Raw genomic sequence first — 20,423 nt, 5'->3', positions numbered from 1 at the left:
GAGATTATTATTCATATTTTTCTCTAATATTGTTCCTCTTTTTTTTTTTTCATTGTAGCTGATGGATGCACTGATTGGTCTGTCGATATCAAGAAATATCAAGTATTGGTGGGAGAGCCTGTTCGAATCAAATGTGCACTCTTTTATGGTTATATCAGAGCAAATTACTCCCTTGCCCAAAGTGCTGGACTGAGTTTGATGTGGTACAAAAGCTCTGGTCCCGGAGACTTTGAAGAGCCAATAGCATTTGATGGAAGTAGAATGAGCAAGGAAGAAGATTCCATTTGGTTCCGGCCAACATTACTACAGGACAGTGGTCTTTACGCCTGTGTCATCAGGTATACTTTTAATTATATTACTGTTGAATCAATTAAATCACATGCTGCTTTCTCATACTTAAACGTTGCTACTCTCCCCTTCACCTGAAGGTATTGTCTCAACATTTGTATGTGTTGCTGCTTTCCAAAATTTAGAATCTAAATCATAAAAAGATGGGATTGGAATTTATATTGAGACATTATTTCTAGCTTATGGGGAAAAGAGATACCATCTGGGTATCTACTTATGTTGCCAGAAATTACTGAAGACTATGAAATAAAATTTATAGAGGAGGTAAAATGTTGCAAATAAAATGTAAGCAAAGACTTGCAGAAAGGATGCATAGTTTATTGCTCAATGGGTTGTAACATTTTGTTATTGCCCTTCACAGACAGATAGTATGCAAATAGCTCTGGTTCACACACATCTGCAAAGATGATTTAGGTAATGTGTGTGCGTGCACAGGTAGAGGAAGGTGGCATTGCCATGTTAGGGAATACTAAGACTGCACTCCAGATCACTTTGTTAACTGGAAGTGCAACACCAAAATTCCCCAGGCTCTCTCAGGGTGAATATCAAAGTCAATACCAAAGTCTTTGCCCTCATCCCCAAGTAAACTCATCACACATCTTTGTCTGCTCTTGGAAGAGACATACGTAGTTTGCTTAATGATAATGCATTGAAACAGTGCCCAGGTAACACATTAGCAGTTAAAATTCTCAGTTTAGGCAGTTAACCCTTCATGGATTGTGAATCACAGCCTGCATGGATGACTACTGATGTTGTTAGACTATTAGAACACTAGCAAAAAGGGGTATAGGCATATAGAGGGTGTATTTAAACCTACTTATCTGGGCAAAAAAAAAAAATTTTTTTATCTGGGCTTCTGTACTTTGACTTATTCAGATAAATCAAGCAAAATCTAAAAGTTGAATTGGAACTTGGAGAAAGGCTCAGAATCACCTAGCGTCTTTTTCAAATCAAAATTCAACTTCCGCGTCTAAAATTCTGATCAGCACTTGTATCCGTTTCTTACATCTGCCGTAACAAATTGCCACAAAGTAAGTGGCTTAAAACAACAGAATTATTCTCTCACTGTTTTGGAGGATGGAAGTCCAAAGTAAGAGTGTTGCAGGGCCTGATCTCTCTGAAGGCTCTAGGGGAAGATCCATTCTTGTCTCTTCCAGCAGCTGGGAGCCCCAGGCATGCCTTGCTTTGTGGCAACATAACTCCAATCTTTGGCTTTGTCTTCACATGGCCATCTTCCCTCTGTGCCTTTCTGTGTCTCTTCTTTTTTTTTTTAATAAGGTCACCTGGGACCCACCCTATTTCAGTATGACCTCATGTTAACTAATCATATCTGCAAAGACCCTATTTCCATACAAGGTCATGTTCATAAGTACTGGGGTTAGGACTTCAGCATGTCTTTTGGGGGGACACAAGTCAACCCATAACAGCACCTGTCATGAGGATCAAGTCTCCCCCTCACTGTGATCTGTAAGGATTACCATTATCCTGAGCCGTGGCTACAGGTGTGTTAGGACATTAAGACAGGTCAGACCACACCAAAGTGGAAACGAAATTTACCTTTTTAATACTGACAACATATAAGTTAGGATCAATGTGAAAAAATAAAAATGAATGCAAGTATAGAGTTGTGCTTGGGGAAAAAACTGTCCAATGGATTTTAAACGAACAAATGCATTATGCCTTTGGCATCTCTTGTTCCTTCTCTTAGGGTCTACCATTCATTTTCCATTCAAACATAACTCCTAAAAGAAGTAGAGGTCTTGTGAGGGCATCGATAAATAATTGTCAGCCTAGAATGGTTAAAAAATACTGTTTGAACCAGCTACTCTCACTTGACTAGTAGTAATTTGATTTTAATTTCAAATCTGCTGTGTTTCTTTTAAAACAGTCATTAGTTCTGATTGATCTTGCTTGTGTAGAGGTGATTCTTCAAGATAGGGAAATGTGTGCCCTCATTTACCTGAGATTAGAATGGAGTTGCATGTCCATAGTTTAACACTTCATTTCGTTATTTATTGTTGATGGAAAAATAATGATGCATTCATATTAGTAATCTGAGATACTAAAGCACTGAGGTTGCAGTACATTGATGTATTTAAATGTACATCGTGATCTAATGCCCTGAGAAATTGGCATTAAAATGCCTGAATTTGTAGTTGTCGATAATAAATGAAGGCTGAAAAATTCTCAAACTATGACATTTGCCATAGGTTCATATGTATATATTTTAACGGAAGGTTAACCTAAAAGACAAACTTCTCCATGTCTTATGTGTGTTCTAGAGAAAGATGGTAACTGTAGAAAGAGATCATTTTGTCACTGAAATTTAAATATCCCAGTCGATTTGAAGCTGGTATTGATATGGCTTCCTTTTCAAAATCCATACGAACAGAATTTGAAATAGCATGGCTTGGTGTTGATGTGAATGGAGCCCAATCTCTGTTAGTTGAGTCACTGACATTTTGGCACATTGTTACCTTTGTTGTTGTTGTTGTTAGGTGCCATCGAGTCGGTTCTGACTCATAGCGACCCTGTGCACAACAGAATGAAACACTGCCTGGTCCTGTGCCATCCTTACAATCGTCATTATGCTTGAGCTCATTGTTGCAGCCGCTGTGTCAATCCACCTCATTGAGGGTCTTCCTCTTTTCCGCTGACCCTGTACTCTGCCAAGCATGATGTCCTTCTCCAGGGACTGATCCCTCCTGACAACATGTCCAAAGTATGTAAGATGCAGTCTTGCCATGCCATCCTTGCCTCTAAGGAGCATTCTGGCCACTCTTCTTCCAAGACAGATTTGTTCATGCTTTTGGCAGTCCATGGTATATTCAATATTCTTCACCAACACCACAATTCGAAGGCGTCAACTCTTCTTCGGTCTTCCTTATTCATTGTCCAGCTTCCACATGTGTATGATGTGATTGAAAATACCATGGCTTGGGTCAGGCGCACCTTAGTCTTCAGGGTGACATCTTTGCTCTTCAACACTTTGAAGAGGTCCTTTGCAGCAGATTTATCCAATGCAATGCATCTTTTGATTTCTTGACTGCTGCTTCCATGGCTGTTGGTTGTGGATCCAAGTAAAATGAAATCCTTGACAACTTCAATCTTTTCTCAGTTTATCATGATGTTGCTCATTGGTCCAGTTGTGAGGATTTTTTTTTTCTTTATGTTGAGGTGGAATCCATACTGAAGGTTGTGGTCTTTGATCTTCATTAGTAAGTGCTTCAAGTCCTCTTCACTTTCAGCAAGGAAGATTGTGTCATTTGTATAACGCAGGTTGTTAATGAGTCTTCCTCCAATCCGGATGCCCCGTTCTTCTTCATATAGTCCAATTTCTCAGATCATTTGTTCAGCATACAGATTAAACAGTTATGGTGAAAGAATACAGTCCTGACGCACACCTTTCCTGACTTTAAACCAATCAGTATCCCCTTGTTCTGTCCGAACAACTGCTTCTTCATCTATGTAAAGATTCCTCATGAGCACAGTTAAGTGTTCTGGAATTCCCATTCTTCTCAGTGTTATCCATAGTTTGTTACGATCCACACAGTCGAATGCCTTTGCATGGTCAATAAAACACAGGTAAACATCCTTCTGGTATTCTCGAGATGCTTTCAGCCAGGATCCATCTGACATCAGCAATGATATCCCTGGTTCCACGTCCTCTTCTGAAACTGGCCTGAGTTTCTGGCAGTTCCCTGTCGATATACTGCTGAAGCCGTTTTTGAATGATCTTCAGCAAAATTTTGCTTGCGTGTGATATTAATTATATTGTTCTATAATTTCCATATTCGGTTGGATCACCTTTCTTGGGAATAGGCATAAATATGGATCTCTTTTGTGTTACCTATCAGACCACAAAATTCTCACCTTTGGTCTTTCAGTAATATGCTTGCAAAGAATTTTAGAAATTTGAAAATGCCAGCTTAGTTTCAAAGGTTCTCGTCTTTTTGATAAGTGTTCTGGGTATTAACTTATCAATGAAAAGGTTTAACAAGCCTTTTCATGTACAGCTAATTTACATTTACATCTAAATATACAACTAAATGATGTATATAATGGAAATGTCTAAGATTACTGTCAGCATAATGAACAGTAGCTTTCCTACTTCCCTCCATTAATATCTATTTTGAACAGAATAATATCACATAATTCTTTGCTCAATCCCCCACTACTATAATCCAGTCCATTCCAACTCACAGTGACCTTATAGGACAGAGTAGAGCTACCCCATAGGGTTTTCAAGGCTGTAATCTTTTTAATCTTTTTTAGCAATGTTTTTTTTTTTTTTTAATCTCTACAGAAGCAGACCGCCAAGTCTCTCCCCCATGCAGCAACTGGTGGGTTTGAACCGCCAACCTTTCGGTGAGCAGCCAAGTACTTAACCACTACGCCACCAGGGCTCCTTCTTTGCTCAATAAAACTTGGCTTTTTACTCAGTTTTCTCCTTCCTGAATTTTATTTTTTACATGAAAAATGAGTGAAGAAGAGCTGGGGAGCAATTTATTTTCTTTTGTTGCCATTTAAAATAAGAGTTTATTTTATTAAAAAATAAAATATTCCTATATTCTTGACCCCTAATTTTTTAATTCCCATCTTCTTTGGAGTTATGCACTATCAACAATTTCAAATGCAGACCTAGCCATTGCACATGTAAGCATTTTAATACCTCATTAATGGTAGCATACTAAGGTGTTTGGCACCCTATTTTTAATTAAAATTTTATTTTTGAGGTAATTGTAGATTCACGTGCAGTTATAAGAAATAATATAAAGAGATCCTGTATATCCTTCGTCCAGTTTCTCCCAAGGGTAACATTTTGCAAAACTATGTTACAATATCAAAATCAGGGTACTGCTATTGATACAATCAAGATACCCAACAATTCTATCACCACAAGGATTCCACCTGTTGCCCTTTTATAGCCACATCCACCTCTGTCCCCCAATCTTAAACCTCTGGTAACAACTAATCTGTTCTCCATTTCTGTAATGTTGTCATTTCAAGAATGTTATATAAATAGAATCATATAGTATGTGACCTTTTGGGATTGGCTTTTTTTTTTTTTTTTTCTCTCAGTGTAATTCCCTTGAAATCCATCTAAGTTGTATATATCTGTGACTTATTTGCTTAACCATTCATCCACTGAAAGATATCTGGGTTCTTTCCAGTCTGGATCTATTAAAAATAAAGCTTCTATGAAAATTCCTGTACAGGTTTTTGTGTGAACATAAGTTTTCATTTTTCTTGGATTAATGCCCAAGAGTGACTTTGGGTTGTAAGGTAGTTGCATGTTTAGTTTTATAAGAAACTGCCAAACTGTTTTCCAGAGTGGCTCTACTATTTTACATTCCCACCAGCAAGGTATGAGAGGTTGTTTCTTCACATCCTTGTAGCATTTACTATTGTCACTATTTTTAATTGTAGCTATTCCTATCAGAATAAAAAAAATATTTTATTTTTTAATAAAATTAAAAAAAAATTTTTTTTTATTCTGATAGGAAGGAGCCATGATGGCACAATGGTTAAATGTTCAACTGCTAACTGAAAGGTTGGCAATTTGAACCCGCTAGTAGCTCTGCAGGAGAAAAGACCTGGCAATCTACTCCAGTAAAGATTTCAGCCTAGGAAACCCTATTGGGGGGATTCTGCCCTGCCCTATAGGATTGCTATGAATCAGAATAGACTCAATGGCACACACACGAAAAAAAAACAACAACATTCTTGCAGGTGTATAGTAATAGCTCATTGTGGATTTAATTTGCATTTCCCTAGCAGCTAATGATGTTGAACATTTTTTCATAAGCTTATTTGACATCGGTATATCTTCTTTGGTAATATGTCTTTTCATATCTTTTGCCCATTTTATTATTGGATTGTTTGTTTTCTTACTGTTGAGTTTTAAAAATTCTTTCTACATTCTAGATACTAGTCCCTTGTTGGATATGTCGTTTGTAGATATTTTCTGCCAATCTGTAGCTTGTCCTTTCACCCTCTTAACAGGAACTTTTGCAGAAAAAAAGTTTTTAATTTTGATGAGATTCAATTTATCATTTTCTTCTTATGGATCAGGCTTTTGTGTCAAGAAGAGCTTTTTGCCAAGCCCAAGATCCTGAAGATTTTCTCTTAGTTTTCGCTAAAAGTTTTGTTGTTTTACATTTCACATTTAAGTCTGTGATCCATTTGAGTTAATTTTTGTATAAGGTGTGAGGATTATTTAGGTTGAAGTTTATTCCTGGCCTATATATGTCCAGGTGCTCCGGTTGTTAAAAAGGCTAATGCTTCCTCCATTTTATTGTTTTGGCGCCTTTATCAAAAATCAGTTGGGCATATTTGTGTTGGTCTATTTCTGGGTTCCCTATTCTGTTCCATTGATCTATGTGTCTCTCCCTCTGCTTATACCACATTGTCTTGGTTAGTGTAGCTATACATTAGGCTTTAACATGAAGTAGAATGAGTTCTCCTACTCTATTCTCCTTTTTCAAGATTGTTTTAGCTATTCTAGGGCCTATTTCTTTCCATATAAATATTAGCATAAACTTGTCTATGTCTACAAAAATCTTTGTTGGGATTTTGGTAGGAATTGCATTAAACCTAAAGATCAATTTGGGGAGAATTGACATCTTTACTATGTTGAATTGTCCAATCTATGAACATTGTATGTCTCTCCATTATTTATGTCTTCTTTGATTTCTTTCATCAGCATTTTGTAATTTTCAGCATACAAATCTTGTACATGTTTTGTTAAATTTATGTCTAAGTATTTCATTTTCTTTGCAGTTTGCAAATGGTATTGTATTTTTAATTTTGGTTCCTGTATGTTTTTTGTTAGTATATAGAAAAGTGATTTGTGTGTGTGTGTTAATTTCTTTCTAAAAATACAGTATTTTTCAAATGACATGTCTATAATGTGTTCTATCTAACCTCTAGTTTCTCTACTCAAGTCATTATTTTCCCTTTAGAGGCCAAATGACTCTTCTTTCTCAATGAAAGTACATATTAACCATCTATCACAAGGTACTTAGTTAAATTCATTTATTTATTCATCTACTTAACAAACATCTACTGATCACCCTGTGCTAAGTAATATGCCTGTGCTGGGATTACCAAGATAAAAATATCTGGTGCTTATCCTCGAGTAGTTTATATAAGAGGAGATACATGAGCAATACATTGTTTTAGATACTATGATCATAGTATGTTTAGAATATAATGGGAAGACTTCTTGTTCCACCAACATGGAGTAGCCCTGTTCCTCCCAGTCCTGCATACCCTCTTACAACTGAAAAAAAAAATTGGTATAATAAAACAGACTAGCATAGGAAGTCCCTGAAAGGTAGAAAGATGTGGGGTGTCTAGGAATCTTAGGACTTGAGGAATGACATGGTGATTGCACTCCAATTCCCTTGCTAGTTGATGTCAGTAGGGCCAAGCAGGGAGCTAATCTTCTACCCCCTGCCTAGCAGAAGCAAAGAGCTGTGGTCTGATTCTCCTGCTGCTGTACTGTTGGCACAGCTGAATGAGGAGCTGATCTTCTACGCTCCACCCAGTGGAAGCAGGCAGTGCTCAGATTCCTCTGCAAGGGTAGTGTCAGTGGGATCCGGTGGCGAGCTAAGGCTCTACCCTCACAGGGCAGCAATAAAATTTAATGAGCCAGTGCAAGGCAGGGCTAGTTACTGCTAGGCTTCACCCTTGCCCAGAATCAGTGAAGCCAAGTGAAAGAACAGAGTTTCCACTCTCAGTGTGGTGGAACAAGGTGGTGGAAGGTGGGGCTAGTTTGCATCTGATTCACTACTTCCCTTCCCCTAGTGTCACTGTGGCCCAGTGGGAAGTGAGCTTATACCCCCACTTCAGGGCAATGAGGCAGTGCAAGTTGATACCACACTTTTACCAGGGAGGTATCAGTGAAACTGAGAGGGGAGCTGAACATATATACCCATCTGGCCCTCATGCTACACTTTAACAGGAGAATTGCCTGCTAAAAACAAGCAAAAAAGGACTAAATAAGATCCAAATCCTCATAATATAATATCCAAAATGTCTAGCATACAATAAAAAAAAAAAAGCACCCATCATACCTGGAACCAGGAAAATCATAGCGTGATTGAGACAAGACCATCAACAGGCACCAACCCTGAGATGAATCAGGTGTTGGAATTATCTAATAAAGATTTGTAAAGCAGCCATCGTTTAAAAAAATGGTTCAACAAGTAACTACAGATTCTTTTGAAATAAATGGAAAAATAGAAAATCTTAGCAAAGAAATAAAAGCTATAAAATAGAACCAAATGGAAATTATAGAACCGAAAAATGAAATAACCAAAGTAAAAACCCACTGGATGAGTTTAATAGTAGAGTGCAGATGACAGAGAATAGTTTGGCTTCTTTGCTACTCTATTAATTTTACTTGTAAGGGCCAAAGAACTTCAAATTGCCAGATCCTGTGGGCCTCCCTTAGTTTTCTTAACACTGGTCTTTACCATTTTTATTCTTATCCCTTTGATAGATGGCCCCATAGATTCCCTTTGTTCATATTTTCCTTAAATCCAGAATTTTTGTTTCAACTGTCTTCCTTTAGCCTTCTGCATCAGTTGTTCTAAATATTGATGATTGAGTACTACCTCAGACTAGTTACATCCAGATAGCACATGATTCTAGTGTGCAGCTTGCTTGAGAATCACTATCCTATACTGATTCCCTCGTCCTTCTTATCTACTCCCATAGATCAAATATTTATTGATGACTCAAAAATAATTACAATTTTTTTTTTCCACAAGCACTAGGAATATATTTTCAACTTCCTAAGCGTACTCTTGGAGCCCTGGTGGCGTAGTGGTTAAGAGCTATGGCTGCTAACCAAAAGGTCAGCAGTTCAAATCCACCAGGAATTCCTTGGAAACTACGGGGCAGTTCTACTCTGTCCTATAGGTCGCTACGAACTGGATTCGACGTGATGGCAACGAGTTTGGCTTGGGTTGCCTTTTTTTTCTTTTTTTAATAGGGTCACTATGAGTTGGAATCACCTCAATGGCAACGAATTATTGTTTTTTTTTTTAATAGTCCTCTTGGAGCCCTGGTGGCACAGTAGTTAAGAGGTCCGCTGCTAACCAAAAGGTTGGCGGTTTGAACCCACCAGCCGCTCCACGGGAGAAAGACATGGTAGTCTGCACCTGTAAAGATTACAGCCTTGGAAACTGTATGGGGCAGATCTACTCTGTCCTACAGCATCACTATGAGTAGGAACCTACTTGACAATAGTCAGTTTGGTGGGTTTTAATAGTCCTCTGTTTGTTTGTCCAAGAGGTGCATTAAATCTAACATATATAAAAATCTAAATACCAACCTCAACAAATCTGTCTCCTCCTCAGGTGTTTCCTTTCTTAATAAATTGCATCACCATCATTCCAGTAGCCTCAACTAGAAAATTATCACTTATCTTCATTTCCTTCTTCTTCCTTACCTTGTCTTAGTTACCAAGACCTGCCCAATTTACTTTAGAAATATCTTTTGAATATATCCTTTCTTGTTCATACCAACTTCACTACTCCAGGTGAATGCAATGTCCTCTTAAGTGGTCTCCCTGTATCAAGTTTCCCCTCCCCCCCCAATTTAGTCACTGTTCCACACTGATGTTAGGATTGTGTATCTAAAACAGATGTTTCACTTCTCTACCTGTTAGCCTTTCATGGCAACTGTTACTCAACAAAATGAAGTCTCAAGGCTTCACTTGGCATACATGGCTCTTTATAACCCAGCTTCAATCATATGTCCCAGTCGCACCTTAGGTGTTTCTCTCCCTGGGCGCCTTGCACTGTGTTCTCACCATCTTCATTTGCAGAATAAGGCATGAATTTTTCACCACTCTTTCACTTATTCCTTCATCTAAAATTCTATTCTTGTTGCCTACCTCAATAATACATATTTATTTCTGAAGAATGGAAACCCTGGTGGCAGAATCGACTCGACGGCACTGGGTTTGGTTGTTTTTTGGTTTTATTTCCGAAGAAGATCCAGTTTATACTTACCTTCTTTCTGCCATTCCTAAATTTCTCCAAAAACAATTGCTTCAATTAACTATTGAAGGGAAAAACAAAACAAAACAGAACTTAGTGGCTTAAAACAACACCACTTTATTTGCTTATGGTTCCACAATGTGAGCTGGACTCAGTTGGGTGGTTCTGCTGCTGCTGCTGCCCACTATCACCTTTGAGGTGGAATCAGCCTGAATGCAGTGTCGGCTGAGCCTGATCTGTCTACGAATTCTGAGGACTTCTCTCTGTCTCTGTGGTCTCTCTTTTTGTGGTCTCTCTCTCTGTGTCTGTCCAGCAGGATGGCCAGACACTTTATATGGTAACTCAGAATGTACAACCACTTATCGTGCATCTGTTTGCAGCATGCTTGCTAGTGTCCCATTAACCAAGTCTAAAGCTAATGTGGGAGGGGACTTTACAAGGGGTTGAATATTGTCAGGCATGTGGCTCCTTGGTGTGACCACTGAGGTAACAGATTTTGCCCTTTGGCCCACGATGATTCATCCCCTAAAACATGCAAAGTACAATCACCACATTCCTAAGACCCAAAATCTCTCATCTTATTATGGGATCTCATCATCTAAATCAGGCCTGGGTGGGATTGAGGCTCTTCACACATATCACATTTTTAAGAAAATAATGCATGCCTTCCTCCCATGAGGTATTTTTATAAGCCCCGTTATGCCAATTTTTTTTTTACATGCTGTAGTAGAAAAATTAGCTATCTGACCTGACACACCCAACATACAATGTTGAGCCAGGGATAGGATAACGATAATATATAATCGCATTTGAAATGTGGGGGAGAAGGATGTGAGGTACTAAATAGTCACTAGTCCACAGCAGTCCTGACATCCAACTGGGTACATGTCATCAATTCTTTAATTAGGGCCGAGTTCTGCTTCCTGGGAGTGGTTCTCTATGGCTCTTGGCTCCATCCTTTTCCTTTCCACAGAAGGTTTAATGCCCAGAGGCCTCTTTTCATTTTGAACTTTTTCTGTTCCTTCTAGTATAAGCTGGTATGATTCTTTAAAACATTTTGAGCCTTCTATGAACAGTGAGGAAACCCTGGTAGCCTAGTGGTTAAGTGCTACAGCTGTTAACCAAGAGGTTGGCAGTTCGAATCCACCAGGTGCTCCTTGGAAACTCTGTGGGGCAGTTCTACTCTGTCCTATAGGGTCGCTATGAGTCGGAATCAACCTGACGTCAGTGGGTTTTTTTTTTTTATGAACAGTGAAACCTGTGAAAGCCAGAACTTGACAGGACTGCTTTGTTTTGCTGTGTCTCACAAGTTTTGTGCCTTTGACAGGGTACAGTCTTACCATTTTTCTATTATTGTCCATTAGTGGAAAATGTTTGCATTTTCTTTCTCTGACAGCTTCCACCTTATACAGGTTCCAGCTTTCACAAGTTTCACTGTATTAAATTGTAATCTACTCCATTAAAGAAGCCACACCCACAAATATCTTGAAGATAGATGCCTCTCTATATTGGCGGGGTCATTGGTCAGTGTGGTGGGGTGCAATGTCCTTAAGATTCTGAGACACCCTTTTGTGTAGCTAAGAGGGTCTGTGAGGCATACTGTAAGACTCTTAAAAGTCTGAGAGAGCTTAGGATGAAGCACATCTTGCTGAAGTCTTCAAAAAGCCTCATAGCTGTACTCTAGGTTTTATCTTTGTCCCGAGGCCATTTCTTATCTTGAGACTATTTTGCTGACTGGGCGTGCAAGATCTGAGTTGGAAAATTTTCCTTGAAAACTGAAAAGCTCCCTTTTTAATTCATCTCTATCCATACCTTATCATATGCACTTTCAATATTCTGCTTAGAAATCTCCATAGCCAGAGCCGTAAGTTCATTTGTTATAGTTTCTCTTGTCCATGTTCCCATACATGGCAATGCTGTCAAACATTACCCAGGTTCCCTTTTTTCAGCCTCCAGTAACAATTTTCTTGTGCTCTTCCAGCCTTCACTAACAGTCTCTTTGAGGCCCTCCCACACTCTGCCCATAAAAAAAGCCAATGCCACATATTTTAGGTTAAGGCTTGTAGTTCCCCATATGACCTTTTCAGAAGAGTAGCTGACTTATTTCATAATGATTAGGGGCTCCTGAATCATAACATTGTAAGAGGACAAGGCCTAATAAGCAAATATTTATAAAGTCTGTTTGCAATGCACTTGCTGATATCCTGTCAATCAATGTTTGAGGCAACTACACAAGAGTAAATATCAAGAGGTGTGGTTTATTGGATCATCATTATTTTATACCTTTTTATGTGCTACCCCACATTATATTATCATTATGTAGTTATCTTTATGTAGATTGCCAATTGTTTGAGAGAAAGCAAATTCTTACTCTTCTTTTTATCCCTTGAAACCAACACAAAATCTGACATTCATTCATTTAGCAAATATGAATTAAATGGCTTCTATGATACTAGGATCTCTGGATCCACTGGGAAGAAAGGCAGGCCCTACTTTCATGGAATTTACCACCAAGTGATACATAGGAACTTAACACATGCTTGTTAAAATGAATTGAGTCTTCAGTTCAAAATGAAGCATTTTGGCCCAGTGTTCCTCAAGGGGTATTCTGGGGAACACTAATTCCATAGGTCAGTGGTCTAATAAAGATCAAATCTAGAAATCTAGAAAATGCTGAATTAAGCAGGTTTATATACTAAAAAACAAAAAAAAAATTTTTTTTATATACTATTGAACTTCTCTGTGTGATAGGGTGTAAGTTGTATCCCAAACATATTATCACAGACCTTTTTTTTTTCCCCTCAGAACCATTAGGAAATGGTCTTTGTCACAGAGAAGGCATTCAACAAATGCTCACTGAATAAAATAATGAGTGAGGGGGTTCAGTGTGCCATGTAATACCTTGTGAAAAGCACTGCTTTAGCCAAATTAAAAGATTTCCTGATTCCTATCCTTTTCCATGAGAAAATAAAAAAATCCTATTGCTTATGATGTCTCTTATCCAAAACTAATAGAATTTTTGAACTGCTTATCCTACATCATCATTTTTAGTATTCCAAAAGGCAACTTTCTCTTTTATTCTTTCCCTATAATATACGCCCACTGTCACCAGGTAGAACTAGAAAGTAATAATATATTAGACCTGTTGTCATTAGGTTCTGTTGAGTCAGTTCTGACTCATAGTGTCCCTATGTACAACAGAAGGAAACACTGCCCCATCCAGTGGCATCCATACAATCGTTGCTATTTTTGAGCCCACTGTTGCAGCCACTCTGTCAATCCATCTCATTGAGGGTCTTCCTCTTTTCTGCTGACCCTCTGCTTTACCAAGCATAATGTCCTTCTCCAGGAACTGGTTCCTCCTGATAACATGTCCAAAGTACATGAGATGAAGTCTTGCTATTCTCACTTCTAAGGAACATTCTGGCTGTACATCTTCCAAGACAGATTTGTTCATTCTTTTGGCAGTCCAACACCATAATACAAAGGCATCAATGCAATATTTTCTCTGTTATCATGATGTTGCTTATTAGACCTTGTCTTAGTTATCTGGTGCTGTTATAACAGAAACACCACAAATGGATGGCTTTAACAAAGAAAAATTTATTTTCTCATAGTCTAGTAGCTTACAAGTCCAAATTCAGGGCGTTGGCTCCAGGGGAAGGCTTTCTCTCTCTGTTGGCTCTGCAGGAAGGTCCTTGTCCTCAATCTTCCCCTGGTCGAGGAGCTTCTCAGGCACAGGGACCCTGTGTCCAAAGGATGTGCTCTGCTCCTGGTGCTGCTTCCTTGATGGTATGAGGTCCCCAACACTCTGCTTACTTCCCTTTCCTTTTGTCTCTTGAGAGATAAAGGTGGTACAGGCCACGCCCCAGGAAATTTCCTTTACCTTGGATCAGGGAGGTGACCTGAGTAAGAGTGGTGTTACAATCCCACCCTAATCCTCTCAACATAAAATTACAATCACAAAACGGAGGACAGCCACACAATACTGGAAATCATGGCCTAACCAATTTGATACACACATTTTTGGGGGGACATAATTCAATCCGTGATAGACTTAAAGACCCACAACAAATTACTATAACTGTAATACAATTTGTCTTTATTTTAATTTGTATGATAGAATATATTTTTAATATTAATATTTTCTGTGATCATTGTTTAAAAATCAAGTCATCATGAGATCCAAGGATAAATAACAACAATGTTATTCTAGAAAATCTTAAATATTTATGCCCTGAGTAGTCCTTGTAATTTGTTCAGGGCAATTAAAGTCCATATAAATGTTTTATATCCTACCCAGAAATTTTAATGATCATATGTATACATGTTTCAGGGACTTAGAGTAATTTCACAATCTTGGTTTCCTAACAGTTAAAACACCTCTCTTAATTGAAACCATGGTGTACCCTTGAGAATATCAGTTGTAATTTATAGGTTATAAAAAATGCAATTAAGCCCACATAAGTGAGCTCTAAAAAAAGCCATATACAATTGAAAGTCTTTAAAATTAGATTTTAAGTCTGGATATAGAGTCTCTTATGTATGATACACTAAACATTGTGGAACTACACATCGGGTATTCTTTCCATACTCTTTTGATGAGTACATGTGTTTCTTTTTATAATGGATTGCAATGAGATTTTCCAGTTGTATAATTTTGAACACACATGGAAATTGGGCTGAAGTAATAGACCAATCAAGAACAGATAACAAGTTTACCCTTCTTTCCATGTCTCGGATATGGAGACATTTTCTAAATGACTGAACTATTTTTGAACAGCACAATAATTAGTGTGATTGTTATCTTTCTGAGAGCTTCCTTTTCAAAAATTAACAAACCCATTTAATGGTCAAAGCTATAAACTGTGAAAATTACCTGCATAATCTATTGATTTTTTACCACCCAGGAAATTCATATCTTCAATACGACAAGCTAATATTTTACCAAGATGATGAAATAAATTCTGCTGGAGTGATGTTGGAGTAGTTTCTTAGATCACTGGATTAAGAAAAGCTTTGTCTAATCCTGCCAAGTCCTAGAAGAAAGCAAGCATGAGAACGCTTTGAAATCCATGGTGTCATGCTCAGGGCAGACAGAGAATTACAAATTGTCTCCAGAAAGTATCAAATTAATATGGAAGAGGTAGGCTACTGAAAAGATCCATCTGCAAAATAATTAGATGCATAAAGTTTAATTATGAGCTGTTATGTTTGCATTCCTTTTTTCCCCCCATTTTAGGTAAAATGAATCACTATGGGCTATTTCCAGTCATGAATATAACATGTACATTTGTCATATTTCACAAATATTACTGACAATCTATGATATGACAGAATTGGTAATCTTCTTGAGGAAAGTTTTCAATTGCAAACAGTATGTGGCAGGCATGCAAGTCACCAGCAATCCAGTAAGACTTAATTGGTGGCTATAGGGTCGCTATGAGTTGGAATCGACTCGATGGCACTGGGTTTGGTTTGTTTGGTTTATTTTTGTATGGTGATTATTTTTCTTTTGTTTATTTGTAAAAACTTTTCTCCAAAAAAAAAAAAGCTAATTGCTAATGTTGGTGCAGTAAGCAAAGAGAAAGAAAATAGGCCTAATAAAGTAGTAGCTGCTGATCAGCAAAGTTTGGGATGAAGCTGAATATGAAGCTAAGATTATGTAAGGCTTTTTGTAAGTCTCATTTTCTGTGTGGTTATTAAGTAAAAATATGAACAATAATCTCAGTGAATATGGAGGTGATAAAGAGACTGATTGCTCTTGAAATAGCTCATAAAGGACCTGTGATTTGATCAGGGACTTGAAAAATAAACAAGACGTAGCTAGAGTAGGTGTGATATTGAAACGTTTCTCTGTTAGAAAGATTTCATGAAGACTAGTACACGAGAAACTAAATAATGATCCAGAACAGGTAATGGAAAACATTTTCTGTAAAGGGCAATATGGTAAATATTTTAGGCTTTGTGAGTCATAGGGTCTCTGTCACATCTACTTAGTTTTGCTATTGTAGTGAGAAAGCAGCATAGACAATACAGAAGTGAATGGTTGGGGCTGTGTTCCAAGAAGACTTTACTTCCAGCAACAGGTGGTGGGACAGATTTGACCTGTGGGCCATAGTTTGCTGACCCCTGATCTAGTAAATGCCTTCACACTGCTAATGGTTAAGCCAACACCTGAAACTATTGTTGTTATTAGCAAAGAAAAAAGCCACAATCTCTTCCTGAAAAGTTAATAGGTAAGTTTGGTTGGAAAATTGAGCTTTTGTAGATCATGTTTAGAAGGAGGGCTGTGAAAAATGGTAAAAAAAAAAAAAAAAAAAAAAGGGGGGGTAAGCCTAAGTGGCAGGCAAGTGTCGAGCAGGGACTGGAAAGCTGAAAGCAGTTTTTCTGGCACTATCTTGCAGTAGCTGTTATGAGCATGTGAGAAATTCGAGCATGGAAAACAGGTGAGGGGTTTTTACAATAATTGAGGCATTAGGCAATGGAGCTTCTAGTAAGAGAACGGTAGGAATGGTGAAGAAAAAAAAAGATTCAAGATTATTTTTGGAAGAAAAAAATCAATCAGATGATACTTGATTGGGTGTTTACCCTGGATTGGATGTTGCTTTGGGAAGCAAATAAAAAAGGACAGCAAAAGGCACATCTTAATGCTTTACCAGTATAACGCTAAACTTTTTCATTGAAAAAAATCTCAGAATTTGGAGAGATAAAATTGCCTTGACTTGAAGGCATTGCATTAGGAAGCCTTAAGCAGACTCCTTCCAGCATTGCTCTCCTCTCACAGCATCGTGTCTGTTTGAATAACTAAAGAAGAAGTTCTTTCTAGGTTCTCTGTTGGTCAACTTGTTTGTCTTTCCCTTGGACTATTAGTTTTTTAAAGGCAGTGATTTATCATTTTGTTTATCTTTGCATCTCTGATTGTTGTTATTGCTTTTGTTGTTGTTAGTTGTGGTAGAGTAGATTCCAATTCATGGCGACCCATATATGCAGAGTAGAACTGTACTCCATAGGGTTTTCAATGCTGTGACATTTTAGAAGCAGATCGCCAGGCCTGTTCTCTGAGACACCTCTGGGTGGGTTGGAACAGCTAACCTTTTGGCTAGTAGTGAGCACTTAATTGTTTGCATCACCCAGGGACTCCACATCTCTGATTACACATGTATAACCAATGAGATCTGAACAGAGAAAAATCAGTCAATCCTCACATTTGGGGGACAGGCTATGCTATATAGTATCTTAGAAATAATAGTAGCTGAAGCAGGAGAGAGGTTAGTTTCTCAAGGAGTCTGGATATAGTCAGCTTAGGACTGATATGGTGACTGCCTAATTGTGTAGGCCTCAGGCTTCTTCTGTATTTGCCACTCTGCCATCCCTAGGGTATGGTCCTCATCCTTATTTTTCAAGATGAAGCTCTAGCCATCATATCCATGCTATTATAAGTGACGAGATGTAGAATGAAAGGAAGAAAACATCATGGTCCTTCCCACCTTTAAGAACAAGTCTCAGAGGTTACACACATCACTTCTATTTATATCTCATGGGCCAGATCTTATTCACATGCTTAAACCAAGCTGCAGAGGAGGCTGGGGAATATAGTTTTTACTCTGAGTACCCATGTGCCAAATATAAATACAGGAGGTCTATTATCGACCATCTTAAATTGATTTATCTAGAAGAAAAGCCCAAGACAAGGATTCTTGTGCAAATGATTTCTTAAGGGAGTTCTCTCAGGAGAAACGTGCAGTGGAAGAAGCCAGGCAGAGATGTGTCTTCAAAAGTCTAGCTTCATCCTGATCCCACAGGGACCTCCAGAGCATAAATTGCACCACAGAGTTTATCCTGCCTTGAACTAAGGAGCCTGGGCTTTTATAACTCCGCATCAGTTACTTATTGTCCATAAGTCATCCTCAAGGAGCAGGGAGGGTATGGCTCTTGTCACACTAAGATGATTCTCTAGAAGAAGGTGTGGGTATGGGTCTTGACCAGTCAACTCCCACACCTTGCTTACCAGATCATCTGTAGTGAACAATTTCACATTTTTTCACCACATCAAAGATTCTGCTTCTAGGCATAGCTGGCATCTGTCTCTCTCCCAACGCCACAGCACCCTCCTACAGAATCAAAGTCTTTTTTCAAATTTATAACCCCTTACAGGGGCAGATGACCCACTAAGCAAGGTAAGCACCAGCTTACCATATGTGGTGAAACCCATGTGAAATTGTTCACTACAATTAGTAAATAAGCACAAGTAAGCCTGTGCTTACCTGGCTTTTTGGATAATCTGCCCCTGCCCACAGTAGCCAAGGGGTGGGTACACCAGCTGGTGAAGAATTTCTGGGCAGGATACCTAAAGCATCTGCTGCACCGAGGAAGAAGAGGAGGTAGATATTGAGGGGAAATTAGTAACAACTTTTTTTTTTTTTACAACCAAGAAGCATCCCCCTACATATACTGAAATGGCTCAATATCCTATTATCTTTTTGTATGTGGTAAGCTCTCAATAAGTACTTGCTGAATGAATAATTCAATATTCTTGAACAACCTTCTATTTTCTTTTGTGTTTTCACAGCCTTCTTTAATTTTTTTTGAAAGAATTAAGAGATTAGTATTCTCAATACCACCACACCTACTACCTACACCCCCAACACATACACAAGACTCCTCCCCTCAACAGCTACTCACTATGCTCAGATTTTAAGTCACACTCACCATAGATTATAGAATTACCTCACTGGCATTTCTTAAGAAGAATTGGCTGGCAAAATCCCTGCTCTTTCAAATATTTCTAATTCTGCTTCCCAGAAAATTTCCCACTGCCCAGGAAATAAAGATCCAGCCAGGTTCCTATGGTTAGAATATAAACAAATGCCTTAGTTTCCTCTTCTCTAAATCCTATGTGAAGAATCAGAACGACTCTTCTCATCAGTTTGCTCTGGCCTAGATTTATGCTGGTTTTACAGTGACATTTCTGGCCTGCGTGTGGGTCTCCATTTAGTAACTGCTTCATGATACAGGAGTTGAGGTTATAAAATAAAAAACTTAAAAGAAGTCATTGAATAAGTATTTAACTGATTTCATTATAGCTCACAATTAGAGATCTGTAACTATCCATTTTCTCCCATGAAGGTCATAAAAGACAGTCTATAAACTATCCATTTTCTCCCATGAAGGTCATAAAAGACAGTCCTATAAAAGGGTCAAGGTTATGGAGTGAATGAGTAACATTTAAAGTCTGGCCAGATGGTTTCAGGAAAGTGTCGTGTATTGTTCTACAAAAAGAATTAAAAAAAGCATCATTTCACAGCGATATTAAATCCATTTGAGTTAGTTAGACTTTATGTTAGAGAAAAGCAGCTTCAACAAGAGAGAAGTTTATTTCTCATGTAGTTATAAGATAGGCCTTCCTAGACTTGGATGATAGTTTCACAGTTTGTCAAATCCCAGGCTCCTGTCATTATGTTCTTGCATTCTCAGTATGTGGGTCCATTCTCAAGATCACCCCCTAGTCCTAGTGCAACTGAACTGAAGAGCTGAATTTTTAATTTTATTTACTTTCAATTAGCCACATGTGGATAATGACCACTGTATTGATCAGCACAGCTCTAGAGCCTTAATGGCTAATGGAACTTTTAGTATCACAATCCATTGACAACCTAGAATACGGTAAGATTCTAATATCATAGATACATAAGTCTTTTAAACCCAAGAGGATCAAGAAATGATTCGATGGAGATATGTCTATAAGCGCTAGAAGAGTGGTTGTCATTGTATGAATGGGCTAACTAAAAACCAGAGCAGTTAAATAGCTTGTCCTGAGATTCTGCTTTGGGAAAAAGTCCTTCAGTTATGTGAGGACATTGTCAGGAAGAATATTTAGAGTGGAAATACATTTGAGCAAAAAGAACCTTCTTTTAAAGCATTTCAGAAGTTGCAACTTTGTATGAAACTGTATTTGTTTAATGTAATCAAAGGTCCAAGGGTTTGGAGGGCTTATTCTTTGTTTTGAAATGGCAGTCTTAAGCCATTCTTGGCTATTTCTTAGAACAGAAACTCTGT

General features: G+C 38.1%; 1 protein-coding gene across 1 annotated transcript in view; it reads left to right on the top strand.

Annotated features, from left to right (window-relative positions):
• Nucleotides 1-20,423, top strand: part of IL1RAPL1 (interleukin 1 receptor accessory protein like 1) — a 1,405,042-nt gene that overhangs the window by 682,026 nt on the left and 702,593 nt on the right. Inside the window, exon 3 of the mRNA XM_049871592.1 lies at nt 59-338. Within this exon, the coding sequence (XP_049727549.1) occupies nt 59-338 (280 nt within the window). The remainder of the gene's footprint in view (nt 1-58; nt 339-20,423) is intronic.

This window comes from Elephas maximus, chromosome X (genome assembly GCF_024166365.1).
Source record: "Elephas maximus indicus isolate mEleMax1 chromosome X, mEleMax1 primary haplotype, whole genome shotgun sequence".
NCBI lineage: Eukaryota > Metazoa > Chordata > Mammalia > Proboscidea > Elephantidae > Elephas > Elephas maximus.
Note: the sequence above shows the minus strand (reverse complement) of the source record. Positions and strands in the feature narration are given on the sequence as shown.